Source organism: Artemia franciscana, chromosome 3, assembly GCF_032884065.1.
Source record: "Artemia franciscana chromosome 3, ASM3288406v1, whole genome shotgun sequence".
NCBI classification, from domain to species: domain Eukaryota; kingdom Metazoa; phylum Arthropoda; class Branchiopoda; order Anostraca; family Artemiidae; genus Artemia; species Artemia franciscana.
In genome coordinates, this window is record NC_088865.1 from 11772573 (window position 1) to 11787598 (window position 15026).

The 15026-nt window shown below is 35.5% G+C and overlaps 1 protein-coding gene across 1 annotated transcript in view; it reads left to right on the forward strand.

The window, feature by feature from the left end:
* The window catches only part of LOC136025458 (agrin-like), a 214702-nt gene that overhangs the window by 42974 nt on the left and 156702 nt on the right, over positions 1-15026 (forward strand). Inside the window, exon 4 of the mRNA XM_065701490.1 lies at positions 12103-12324. Within this exon, the coding sequence (XP_065557562.1) occupies positions 12103-12324 (222 nt within the window). The remainder of the gene's footprint in view (positions 1-12102; positions 12325-15026) is intronic.

Below are 15026 nucleotides of genomic sequence, written 5' to 3' on the forward strand. Positions count from 1 at the left end.
CTTTTTTCAGCATGTTTGGATTTCTGGGAAAAATTGCCTCGGAAAGGGGGGGGGGGGTTCTGGAGTTGTAGAGAAAAAGATTGAGATTAAAGTTTTTTTCCGAATGAAAATGTGCCAAGGAGAATTGTTCAGGCTGCATCGTCCACAAGGAATTTTACAGTGGGAGGGGATTTTCGGCGAGGATGGAACTGTCCGGAGGGAAATTTATGGGGAGGGGTGTGTTATACGTGGGAAGAAATCACCACGGAGAAGCTTATCGTGAAAGGGAATTTTGTATGGAGGGTGTCGTTTTGAGTTTTAATGTTGCTATTTACTTTCAGTTAGAAAAACATGTTATTTTTATATAGTCAATTTAAGAATTCCACTTCAGGCCAGCAGTCAGGCTCTTTTTTTTACACTAGATAAATCTGTAATTATGAAATAAATCACAATTCCTTCTTTAAATTTGAATATTCCCAATGTAGAAAAAAAGAGATTACAAAAGTTTATGGTGCTGCTTTGTATGTTGAATTCAAAAGATGAATTGATAGCTTGCTTTTTAGTAGGTTACCTGTAGTTTTGGCATAAAAGTTTTAGAATTTCCCATATAAAACATCAATTTCCACAGAAGCCTTATAAATATCGGTAGCATAAATATTGATACAATATGAAATTCTGTGTTATGTTTAAATTCAACATGGAAACCCCCATTTGAAAAATTTCCTGAGAATTAAAATTTGTTTTATCTAACACGAATAATCTGAATTCTGGAAAAACCAACCACAATCAAACTGAGGAGCAAAACGAAGCGGTCTTCATGTAAGTCAACTATCGGTTTAGCTTAACCCCCTTCAAATAAACTCCTTTAATCAACCTCTGCTTCAGCTCAGCCACCATTCAACTCAACCTCTGCCTAACTTAATCCCCGTTCAACTCAAACCCCCTTAAAACTCATCTTCATTGAAATCAACCTATTTTTCGAACCCCTATTTAGCTCCACACCCATGCAAGTCGATCCCCATACAACTAAACCCCAAAAACTAAACCCCTGTAAAGGTCAGTTCTCACCTTTAGACCTTTACAACTCATCCATGAAACTTATTCTCCATTTGTGCGTGTAATTGATTACACATTAGGTAAGTTCATACAAAGGGGGGTCACGATTGAGTTGAATGGGGCTGACATAAAAAGGGGGTTGCGTTAAATGAGGTTGAGTCAAATGAGGGTTGAAGTGCGCGAGAGTTGGATTGATTTAGGATCGAATTGAATGAAGTTGGGTTACCTGGGGTTGAATTTAACGAACTTGCGACAATTCTTTTCCTTTTTTAATGGCCATGGAAAATGGAATTGTCAATCGGCTGATTCATTTGGCTTTTTATCCGTAAAATGGACTTTAACCGCTGAAGTTTCACTAGAGTTTGAATGTTGCTTACATATGTCCAGGGCTGTCAACGTTTGCGATTTGTCACCAAATCCTTTCCATGGAGATCCTGTTCATGACGTTCTCATTTTGCGCTGGCACGAACCCAATCAGCTCTTGGTAGTTACTTGCTAAATAAGAACTTAAGTCAATTTTTTATTGTCAGAATACATTGTCGGCACGTCTCATGTCCAGTGGGAAATTAACACCATCATTAACCTTTTATTCAAATCTTTCGCCCCCGCCGTTTGAAAAATTGCTTGTGCTTAATCACAAAAAAACGCATTACATTTTGATGACAAAGAGTCATATCTAAAAAGATATATTTACAGCTCCTGACCTTTCTGATTTGCTTGCATTTCAGTCAGTTAAATTAATCAATGATAAGTGATGGCATTAATTCATTTATTGCTTCATCAGTATCCAGGGAATATAAGATCGAAGCCGTTATAATCAACGTAAAGTGTGTATTTAGAAACTCAAAATTTTCATAATGAGTATTTCAAATTTTTATACTTGAAAACATATTCACAGCACCCGTATTTTTTACTTACGTGGTCCATTTAGAGGCCCATACACAATTATATTTTACTCATGCCGAGTGTTAGCTAGCGCTAAACCGATACAAACCTAATCTAAGTGTATATGCCTTGTCAGTGGGGTACATTTGGGGGAGGGAAGCATGTGGTGACGCCTTATATGTTGCAAAATGTCCCTTTTGGGTATTTTCATAAGTAATCATACCCAACAAGTTGTCCACCGTTCTAGCCACGAAAAATAAAACTTAGCCCCATCCCTACTTTTCGTGATTCTACACTGAATCGTGTCTTTTCTTTCTTCTGGTTTTCATTCTCAGGTATCCTAAGGTTTCAGTCTAGCTTATTCATAAATTAAAAAAAAATATATCGAACTTGAAAATGAAAAAGAAAAACTAAGAAAGAACCTTAAGACCTCTCCATAATGAGATTTCATTGAAAAACAATAAAACCAAGAGAAATTTAGCCCGTTCCAAAATGTGGTATTACAATGAAACTTTACGAAAAATTCAGGCCGTTCCGAAACGTGGTATGAACTGACGCTGATAATCAGATTTGCCGTCGCAAAGAATAATTTAACCACTCTAAATAAAAACACACTATGCTGACACTATTCCATGTATTTGCCTTTATCTTAGATCTCATATAACCCTTGTGCCCCTTGTCCAGGGCCGTATCAAGGATTTTCTATGGAGGGATGGGGGGGGGGGGTGTTAAAAAAATATTAAAAAATGGATCATAAATTTGTTTATATTCATTTTTGTTACGCTTTTACGAGTCGGACCAATATTTCGGGAGGGTGTGAAAACCCCCTGCCCTTTGGATACGGTCTTGCCTTTGTCGTACACATTTTCTTGAGTTCTGACTAGCTCAACTCGCTCTTCCTAATATTTCATTACTCTCTTTTTCCAATTTTCTATTTTTTATTCATCATCTTCTTCTTTTTATTGGGTTTAAAATTGAGACGATTTTGCATAATTTCAACAAGGAAATCAAATTCTGAGCCCTGTAGTGAGCCCTACAGCTATGTTCGAACCCTGCGTCCCATTTTACCAAGCTGGGATCAAAAGTGCTGTGCTAATACAGGACATCTAATGCTAATTTTTTGTTTGTAATTGTTTCTCTATCGAACAGTTCATGGTAACAAACTGTAAGAAAGGAGCGACGCGAATAATTGAACCTCTAAAAACAGAGTATTGATAACAATAGACACATCAAAAGAACCGATTTTCGATGTTTATTCAAAATATATAAGATTCATCGAGTTTAATATTACCAAACAAATGTTACGAGCCCTTAGAAAAATCTGAAAAAAAGGGGAGAGCAGCACAAAAATATCAAGTGATCTGAATGAAAGTTTCCCCATCAGATTCAGTATAATAGAAAATCTCACTGTAGAGGTTTCAAGCTCCTATATACATTTTTTTTTCAGAAGAAAGATCACGGAAGCGTGTTTATTTGTTGTTTTTTTCCAGGGGGGATTGTATTGAACAAGTGATCCTAAGAGATGGGAAGAAAGCTCTTTTGATCAGGAATCAAATATTCTAGTGTCCTTTTTAAGTAACCAAAAATATTGGAGGGTTAGCATGCCCCCTCCCACGCCCTTCCCACAAAGTTGTCTAATCGAAATTTTGAGAAAGGCATTTCCTTCAGGATAGTAAAAACATCTAATAATTATGTCTGTGAGGATGACTTGATTTCCCACAGTCTCCCGGGTAAGGGCTGCGAGATACGAGCTTTGCCCATTGTTTGCATACAGTAGGCCCATTGTTTATTGAGAAACTTACAGAAATTTTTGGATGGATTTCCTATCTGGGTTCTTGGGGGGATCATTCAATCGATCGATAAATTTTTCGTGAGGAAAGCGCATTTTCCATTGATGGGAACCGGATTTTCTGGTATAATTTAAAAAACGATCAGAAATTAAACAAAAAACATTTTCCAACTGAAAGTAAGGATCAACATTAAAAAAAACGAACAGAAACTATTTCACGAATGAGGGGGGTGTCGCCCCCTTCTCAATACCTCGCTCTTTACGCTAAAGTTTTTTAACTTTTAAAAGACTTTATTATTCTAATTGAACGGCCCTTGTGTTTCAGGAGTCATTCTTAAATAATTGAACACAAATTAAAGATTAAACGTAAAAAGCGAGTTACTGAGAAGGAGCAGGCCCCCTCATATACATAATCATTTCTGTTCGTTTAAAGCTTTAATGCTGCTGCTCAGTTTTAGTTGAAAAGCCTGTTTCAAACAGTTCGTGGTAACGAACTGTAGTAAGGAGCGACCCGGCTCAATAGTAACCAAAACTCTAAAAAATTGAATTTTGATATCAATAGCTACATAAAAAAAATCGCATTTTAATGCTGATTTTAAATATATGAGTTTCATCAAGTTTAGTCTTACCCATCAAAAGTTACGAGCCTGAGAAAATTTGCCTTATTTACGAAAATAGGGGGAAACACCCCCTAAAAGTCGTAGGATCTTAACAAAAATGACACCATCAGATTTAGCGTATCAGAGAACCCTACTGTAGAAGTTTCAAGCTCCTATCTACAAAAATGTGGAATTTTGTATTTTTTGCCAGAAGACAAATCACGGGTGCGTGTTTATTTGTTTGTTTGTTTTTTTTTTTTTTGTTTTTTTTTCCCAGGGGTCATCGTATCGACCAAGTGGTCCCAGAATGCCGCGAGAGGACTCATTCTAACGGAAATGAAAAGTTCTAGTGCCCTTTTTAAGTGATCAATAAAATTGGAGGGCATCTAGGCCCCCTCCCACGCTCATTTTTCCCCAAAGTCAACTGATCAAAATTTTTAGATAGCCATTCTGTTCAGCATAGTCGAAAACCATAATAACTATGTCTTTGGGGATGACTTACTCCCCCACAATCCCTGGGGGAGGGGCTGCAAGTTACAAACTTTGACCATTGTTTACATATAGTAATGGTTATTGGGAAGTGTACAGACGTTTTCAGGGGAATTTAATTTTGTTTGGGGGTGGGGCTGAGGAGAGGGGGCTATGTTGGAGGATCTTTCCTTGGAGGAATCTGTCATGAGAGAAGAAAAATTCAATGAAAAGGGCGCAGGATTCTCTAGCATTACTATAAGAAAACAATGAAAAATAAACATGAAAACGTTTTTTCAAATTAAAGGAAGAAGTAGCATTGAAACTTAAAACGAACAGAGATTATTACGCATATGAGGGGTTCTAAAAATACTTTAGCATAAAGAGCGAGGTATTTAGGAGGAGATAAATACCTTGCTCTTTATGCTAAAGTATTTTTAGTAATTTCAACTATTTATTCTACGGCCTTTCTGATCCAGGGGTCATTCTTAAAGAATTGGGACAAAACTTACGATTTAGTGTAAAGAGCGAGGTAGTAACGAGGGTACAAACCCCCTCGTATACATAATAAAAATATAAGGTTATGAAAGTTTGTTACGTAAGTTAATTCTTAACTTACGTATATATTTTACTAATAAAAACGTTCGTTAAAAATTAAAAGTTCTAGTTGCCTTTTTAAGTAACCGAAAAATTGGAGGGCAACTAGGCCTCCTTCTCCACCCCTTATTTCTCAAAATCGTCTGATCAAAAATAAGAGAAAGGTATTTAGACAAAAAAAAATTAATATACAAATTCCGTTTTAATAATTTATGAGCGGAGAGCCAAAACCAAACATGCATTAATTCAAAAACGTTCAGAAATTAAATAAAAAAAAAACTAATTTTTTTAGCTGAAAGTAAGGAGCGACATTAAAACTTAAAACGAACAGAAATTACTCCGTATATGAAATGAGTTGTCCCCTCCGCAATCCCTCGCTCTATACGCTAAAGTTTGACTCTTTGCCACAATTCTACTTTTTAAAACAATTAAAAGCTTTAGCGTAAAGAGCGAGGTATTGCGGAGGGGACAACTCATTTCATATACGGAGTAATTTCTGTTCGTTTTAAGTTTTAATGTCGCTCCTTACTTTCAGCTAAAAAAATTAGTTTTTTATTTAATTTTAATCTAAATCTCATGAAAAGTTCAGATTGTGTCTGCCTTAACCAAGATCATATAGATTTGACTTCTGTTTTGGCTCGATCCAGTACTATAGACACTAGTTACATTTCTATTGTAAACATTCACACATTTTCTATTCGAACATTCGTGCATTCACAAAAACATTTTACTAATACAAAGATATAACTAGCGCTAATTTTGGGAATCAGTTGAAACCCAGCACTTTCACAAAGGAGATTTAGCTAGCTCTCAAAACAATAAACAATAAAGACATATTCTTTCCTCCATCCATTGTCACACACTGCACTTGTTTCCATTCCAGGTTATATTTTGTTATAGTTTTACTTACTTCATTGAAAATGTCTTTTCCAGTTGTTGTGCTGTGCATGCTGTGAATTGATGCTAATTCTTGGGTCACATTAAATTCACTATCAACACCGCGAATGAATACTAAGAGCTGAGAGGTATCACACACATCAGTTGATTCATCCAAAGCAAGAGAATACCAGCAAAAGCTTTTTGTTTTTCCTTTATTTGCCAAATTATGTCACCTCCTAAATCTTCAATTCTACGAGCAACAGTATTTGACCCAAGACTTACCATTTTGAAGAGGTTTACTTTTTCTGGATATACCTCTCCTGCTGCTTCCACTATACACTCATTTATGATACTACCATCAGTGAAAGGTTTTCCTTTTTTAGCCAACACATAGGCAAATTTGTAACTGGATCTAGTTGAAGTTTCATTTTCAGATTTTTTCTTACTGAAAATAGTTTGTTGAGAATACAGACTGTGCTGAAATGATTCAAACTTTTTAGTGCGTTCTGATCCTGTGATGTGAGAATAACTTGAGCCATGTTTAGATCCATAGTGCCGACGAATATTGTATTCCTTCAGAACAGCTACACTGTCTCTACATATGAGGCATAAAGCTTTATCATTTGCTTTCACAAAAAAGTACTTTATCTTCCATTCGTCATTGAACTGACGACACTCGTTGTCTACTTTTCTTTCCTTTGTATTTTCCATATATGAAAACATAAGGGTAAAATAAATAAAGTAATTTCTATAGGAAAAACAGCTTGTATGTGGTGTTAAAAAGCACACGAAATCCTTCATAGCCAATGGTTCGTTGTGAAGGCTGCCGCTCTGCTTACATGTGAATGCCCAATCGCGCCGCTTAGCTCCATTCCAACCGGCTCTGCTCGTAGTGCAAAAGCACCCTAACCACACCCCACGCAGCCAATGACAGCACTGCTCGCAACACGTCATCAGCGATCAAACCCTATCAACACCTCAGTTCACTCACCCCCCACACACCATCTCACATAACCGCACAGAATACAACGAAGCCCCACTCGCTCTCCATCTCTACAATATACTGTTATACGCAACTTACTGATTGTAATGCACAACACAACACATACCTACCAGTGCTAGTATCCGTGATTCACACAATAAAGAGAGGGAAACTGACTCGGGCTGAGCCGCCTGAGCGCCACCAGTCAACAGCCCCAGCTTTGAATAATTCTACGATGCCAGTCGTACGATAATTTTTTTTTTCAAGCCCATCACACGGGGATTTGTTTGGTGGGTTGGATGAAAATATGTGGCGGGGTGGATGTGGCACGCGGGCCATAGTTTGGAGACCCCTGAGCTAGAGAAAAGAAACTGCATGACAAATAATATGATCACTGGCTTTAGGCAATACCAGGTTTCGGAACAGGTAACATCTTTGTAAACGGTTCCTTAGCTTGATGCTACCGGGCTGCGAGAATATCACAAGATAACAATTCCTAAAAAAAATACGGCGCCCTTTTCGAGAAAAATACGTACATAAATAAATACTTAAGATTACTGCTGGTTAAATCCCCTTCAATTCTTGGGAAAAGAGGACTCTAAGTTACAAAAATTATTCAGATTGTGAGTTGTGGCTCTTTAAAATGGGCCATACTTTTCCCTGAAAATTAATCATGAGTTTCCTCGGGCTAACGGGATATAAAACCAACATTAATTCGTCTGAAAATTGGTCCTAAATAGGGCTAACAAACTCTTGTTTTTGGACACATAGAAACTTGAAACCAACAGTCCTGGCGCCAAGTGAGCACTAAAGGACAAGAAAAAGAACTTTAGTTTGGAGGTTTCACACCAAGTATAAGGTCAAAAATTGCTATATGTTTCTCCTCCTAATAGGCTTGAGGCAGTCAAGGATCGTTTTGCCTCGTCTAAAGCGACTACATATTTTGTCGCGAGGGTGAAATGGGTAAATGGCTAATAAAAATTGTGATGTTCTTGAACAGTTTGAATCTTACAGTCTTAAGTCCCTGAGCCAAGGAGAACTTGTGGGCCGAAAAAAGGACGAAATTACTTTCTAAGAACAAAGACTTGAAAACCTCAAATATGATTATCCCATCGGTTTTGTTTACATTTACCTTGGATTTGTTATGTTACGTTTACCTTGGATTTGATTTTCGAGTGAAGTAAATTATTTCCTTAATATTGGCCTTTTCTCAAGTCTAAAGTCAAGTCGTTTTCCCTTGCATATTTTGCTTAAAAATTAACGATATATAACTCAAAACTCACCTGCTATCTCTACTTAAACGACCTCAAATTAGACTCAAGTTGTATTTCAGTTTTGAGTAAAGGAAAGCTCTAGTGCCATGCAAATTATGACTGAAAAAAGCGTGATAGTTAAAAAAAAGGTAAAAGAATGTTGTAAAACCAGTAGCTAAATACTGATGCAAATATCAAACAATCTATTACAATCTATCAGATGAGGAGAAAGGAGGGTTGACAGCTCTTGCACTTGTTCTATTCTACTCATTATCATTGGGATATTCAGGCAGTCGCACCTAATCGAGGCAGAACTATCAAAATTAGACATTTATCTTTTACTTTCGATCATAAATATGCTGACAAACATTCCACACCTCAAAAGTAAAAATAATGACAGATTAAAGATATGCATAATGTTTGCGCGATTGCTTTAGATAGGATTTGAATTTTGCTTCACCAGCCGAATTACAAGTCGTCCTTAGGGAAAAAAAAGGTTCATGCGTGGCAAGATGGTTTTTAAAAGAACTCAAGTTTACTGGGTTTTTCTGTTTTTTGTCAACTTTGACAAGCGTTTCTGTTGCTGATTAAACAAAAAAACAAGTTTTTTTAAATGAAAGTAAGGAGCGACATTAAAACTTAAAATGAACAGAAATTACTTCGTATTTGAAAGGGGCTTTTCCTCCTCAACGCTCCACTCTTTACGCTAAAGTTTGACTCTTTTTCTTAACACTACATTTTAAAACAGTAAAAAACTTTAGCCTAAAGAGCGGGGCGTTGAGGAGGAAAAGCCCCTTTCAAATACACAGTAATTTCTGTTAGTTTTAAGTTTTAATGTCGCTCCTTATTTTCATTCAAAAAAACTTGTTTTTTTTTTTCAATTTCTGTACATTTTTGAATTAATGCATCGTTTGATCTTGGCTCTCCGCACATAAATAATTAAAACGAAATTTGCATATTAATTTTTTGGGGCTAAATGGCTTTTTTATAGTTTTAATCGGAAGATTTTAAGAAAAAGGGAGCGAGGGAGGAGGCCTAGTTGCCCTCCAATTTTTGATTACTTAAAAAGGCAACTATAACTTATAATTGTTTACGAATGTTTTCATAAGTAAAAAATATACGTAACCTACGAATTAAATTACGTAGCGAACTTCTATGTTCGTATGTTTTTATTGCGTATATGAGGGGGCTTACCCCTCGTCGATACCTCGTTCTTTACATTAAAGCTTAATTTTGTTCTAATTCCTTAAGAATAACCCCTGAATCGCAAAGACCGTAGAATAAATGGTTGAAATTACAAAAAGTATTGTAGCGTAAAGAGTGAGGTATTACGAGGTTGTAAACCCCTCACATGCGTAATAATTTCTGTTCGTTTTAAGTTTTAATACTGCTTCTTACTTTCAGTAGAAAAAACTTTTCATATTTATTTTTCATTGCTTTTTAAATAATGCTAGAAAATCCTGCGCACCCTCCATTGAAAGTCTATTCCCCCGTGAGAAGTTCCTCCATCGAAAGATCCTCCCCGGTACCCCCCCCTTTCAAGTATCCCCTCCCAAACCAAAAAAGTCCCCCTGAAAAAGTCTGTACACTTCCCAGTAACCATTACTATATTTAAACACAGGTCAAAGTTTGTAACTTGCAGCCCCTCCCACAGGGACTGCGGAGAGTAAGTCGTCCCCAAGTACATAGTTATTGGGTTTTTCGACTATGGTGAATAAAATGGCTATCTCAGAATTTTGATCCGGTGACTTTGGGGAACAAATGAGCGTGGGAGGGGGCCTAAGTGCCCTCCAATTTTTTGGTCACTTAAAAAGGGCACTAGAACTTTTAATTTCCGTTAGAATGAGCCCTTTCGCGACATTCTTGGACCACTGAGTCGATACAATCACCCCTGAAAAAAAACAAATAAACACGCATCCGTGATTTGTCTTCTGGCAAAAAATGTGAAATTCCACATTTTTGTAGATATGGGCTTGAAACTTCTACAATAAGGTTCTCTGATACGCTGAAACTGATGGTGTGATTTTCTTAAGATCGTATGACTTTTAGGGGGTGTTTCCCCCTATTTTCTAAAATGAGGCAAATTTTCTCAGGCTCGTAACTTTTGATGGGTAAGACTAATCCTAATGAAACTTATATATTTAAAATCAGCATTAAAATGCCATTCTTTTGATGTAAGTATTGATATCAAAATTTCATTTTTTAGAGTTTCGGTTACAATTGAGCCTAGTCGCTCCTTACTACAGTTCGTTACCACGAACTGTTTGATGATAAAGTATAGCATAATAAAAATGTTTGTTTTTGGCTATCTCTCAACTTTATTAAACAATAATAATTTACGCATGTAAATTATGACGTAAAGTAATATCTAAAACCCCTTTAGTTTTTTTTTTTTTTTTTTTTTTTTTTTTTTTTTGGATTTCTATTTTGTTTGGTAATTTCATTGATGTTTGATCTATAGTTATTGATTTTATCGTCTCAATTCCCTCAAGCATTATGGCGGCAGTTGATTTCTGAGATTTATACCATTCAGTCTCAGTTAAGATTCATTAGGGTTGTCTTGAGGAAAGGCTAACATTGCTAGAACAAGGGATAGAGAAAAGAGCAAATCATGGCCCCTAGTAGCCAAAATCAAAATAGGATTTTAAATAAACTGTCTAATGACAAATGTTCATATACAACTTAACTTTAATTTCTAATTTTGACAAGAAATTTTGAAAGTTTCAAGAAATGGCATGAAATCTAGAAAAAATAATATTAAATGAAAAACATTACTTCCAAAACACTTTCTGGAATAAGTAAATAAAAAACAATTGTATTGATTGGCAAGACCTTTTTCGTTTTTTTGGTAAGGCAGCGGGTATTTAGTTGTAATTCATAAAAGTTTGGAATAAGAGGAAAAAAAGTTTTAAAAATAATAATGATTAGTAGACTTTTCTGAAGTGTTTTGATTTCTCATGGAGTTTCGTCAATAAATCTTATAAGTATAACGAGGAACCACGGTAAAGACGGTGGTCAAGTTCTGGGGCAGCAATTGGGGGGGGGTGTCATTTCGCCCCTCTCCCAAGATTTTTAAACACATATCTTTGGAGACATTTCAACTCAAAATTACCCCTTTTTGATGCTTTTTCATCTATATTTTGAAAAGTACGTTTTTCCCCCTCCCAAGTTTTTGTTAATTGACGCTGGTGGTCAAGTATTACTCTGAAACGCAAGCACTTCTAAATGTTTAAGAAAACATTCGTCTTGTTTTTCAAAGAATTGTCTTGATAAGTCTTGGATATAAGGTTCAATTGACAGTATACCACAAGACAAGCTCTACGCGAAATGCCATAACCTTAACCAGAAATAGCATAAACGTGTATATATATATATATATATATATATATATATATATATATATATATATATATATATATATATATATATATATATATATATATATATATATGTGTGTGTGTGTGTTTGTGCGTGTGTGTGTCGTTTGGTTCGACGCATAGGGACCTGAACTCTCCTTCCTCTGCGAGTATATACCTTTGTACTTGATTAAAGTTATTATTTTGACTTTGGCTTGTACCTTGTATCAATATTTGTACGATTTTTATTATCTTTCAGATCCCTGTGTGCTGTCAACTTGCGGAAATGATGAAGTTTGTATTTTGGGACCAAATCGGATTCCCTCCTGTTCCTGTAGCTTCAACTGTCCGAAAGGAGACAGCTTATCGGAGGTTTGCGCATCAAACGGCAAAACTTATGGAAATATTTGTCTGATGAACGAAGAGGCCTGTCGAATTAAAACAGAGCTGAGAATATTGTACAAAGGATCATGTTTTTCAGGTCAGATTTTTTTTAAATCAATTACAGAATTCAATAGACACTTGTTGTCTATAGCTATAATATTTTTAATAACATGTTTTGCGGTTTCAGGCATTTTCGAGAATGCACTATATCCCGCTAGTCTTCTACCACAGGTGAGTGCTAGCCCTAGGTTTAAGCCATTGTTTGAATCTTACCTTGGAATAATCGGCTAGAATTGTTTTAGCTTGGAACAAGTTTTCAGTAGGGATAGAATTGCCTGGAGAAGTTCTCCATGGGGGAATGGGAGTTTCCTAAGGGAGAAGTTTTCCATCGGGGAATTGTCTGCAGAAGCAGCTTTCTACCGGGATAAGGGGATTTCCGAGAAAAAATTTTCACCGAGGGGGATATGCGCCATGATTGAAAACGATCAAAAATTAAATTGAAAACAAGTTTTTTCGACTGAAAGTAAGGAGCAACGTTAAAACTTAAAATGAACAGAAATTATTTCGTACAAAAGCTGGGTGTTCCCATCCTCAATGCCTCGCTCTTTACGCTAAAATTTGAATTTTTGTCGCAATTCTTTAATATCAACTACTGAAACACAAGACTGTTTAATTGGAATAGGAAACTTTTTAAAAACTCTATAATACTTCAGCTTGAAGAGCGAGGTACTCAGGAGGAGGCATCCCCCTCATACAGAATATTTTTGTTAGTTCTAAGTTTTAATGTTGCTCCTTACTTTCATTTATTAAACATATTTTTTATGCTTCATCAAATAATAAGACGGTTTAATGCTGAATGTCAACTTTAGGTTTGCGGCGGAACCGCATACGGTACAAAGAGAGGAGCTTGTTTGAAGATGTTGTTTATGGTACTTATCTGTTATAGCGACCCCACTTAGGAATATACTGTGTAAAACTCTAGAACAAACCGGTTTCATCTGTCCGTAGACAATTAGCTTACGCTCAGTTGACAACAAGTTTCGGGTGACAGAATACGCTAAACTTATATAATTTTGGCTATTTATTTACACATTAGGGGGGGGGGAAGTATTGGATAGTGCGAAGTTAGAAAAACACTGCTTACTTCATACTTAGAGAATAATTATAGCTAACACATTTTGCATGTATACCTACTACACTTTACCCCCCCCCCTAATGTGCAAATATATAGCTCAAGTATGTTTTTAAAACATTGTATTTTAATCCGGTTTTGGCATATTTCATTAGGTTTAACCTAACTTCATTCCTTGAGTGGGTCGCTATGACAAATAAGTACCGTGTTTATTTCCAGGGAGTTGCAATAATTGGAAAGAATATCAGAATTGAAGAAAAATAAAAACATAAAAGTCCTTGGGTCGCAAGTCCATCTGTAAGTCCACACTTCAAGTGATAATGACAGATTGTGTGCTATTTATTTTACAAAACCACTTATTTTAGAGAAATTTCTTTCAGAGTACAAGGCCCATTTTGAAATCAGTAGGCCTACTTCGATGCCAGTAAAAAATGGAAAAATGTGAGATAGGGTGAACAAAAATTGTTATTCTCAGACTTTTTGACGAAGTAGAAAATGGATACTTCGTTATTTGCCTGTGTTATTGATTTTTTTCAATGTTAATAGTAGGTTACAGTCTTAATAGTAAAACGCATTTTCAGTTTTTATTTCATGTGTACAGGTAGTTTCACTTCTGCGTTAACGGAATTATGTCATGAAAAATTCATGAAAGCTGTGAGAAATCTCTTGGAATGGATAAGACATAGTGAGCGTGAGGACTTCCAATAGAGAAAAATCAGGCAACGCCCGTGGTTAATTGGATGTTGATAATTTAACTGATAAATTTGATCTGGAATTTAGACATGAAACAAATCACCACATTCTTTTATTTTGAAGAAAAAAATGACAATGAAAAGAAATGCTCATGACTGTCGCAGACAAGTAATTGTTTACAGGCAAGTTTAGTTATTCTTTGCTTGCATAGGTACACTACTTTTTCCTGGCAGGCTCTTAGGATTGATTTTAATATGCAAGCATATAGTATATATATATATATATATATATATATATATATATATATATATATATATATATATATATATATATATATATATATATATATATATATATATATATATATATATATATATATATATACGAAATTTTGAACAGTGATCTGTGGTCAGAAACTGGAAAAGACGTATTCTATATATATACATATATATATATATATATATATATATATATATATATATATATATATATATATATCAAAAAGTTTGTGGTAACGAACTGTAGTAAGGAGTGACCCGGCTCAATAGAAACCAAAACTCTAAAAAATGGAATTTTGATACCAATAGCTACATCAAAAGAATTGCATTTTAATGCTGATTTTAAATATATAGGTTTCATCAAGTTTAGTTTTACGCACCAAAAGTTACGAGCCTGAGAAAATTTGTATGATTTTAGAAAATAGGGGAAACATCCCCTAAAAGTCATAGAATCTTAACGAAAATTACACCATCAGATTCAGCATATCAGAGAACCCTACAGTAGAAGTTTCAAGCTCCTATCTACAAAAATGTGGAATTTTGTATTTTTTGCCAGAAGGCAGATCACGGATGTGTGGTTATTTGTTTGTTTTTTTTTTCCCAGGGGTGATCGTATCGACCCAGTTGTCCTAAAATGTTGCAAGAGGGCTCATTCTAACGGAAAGTTCTAGTGCCCTTTTTAAGTGACCAAAAAAT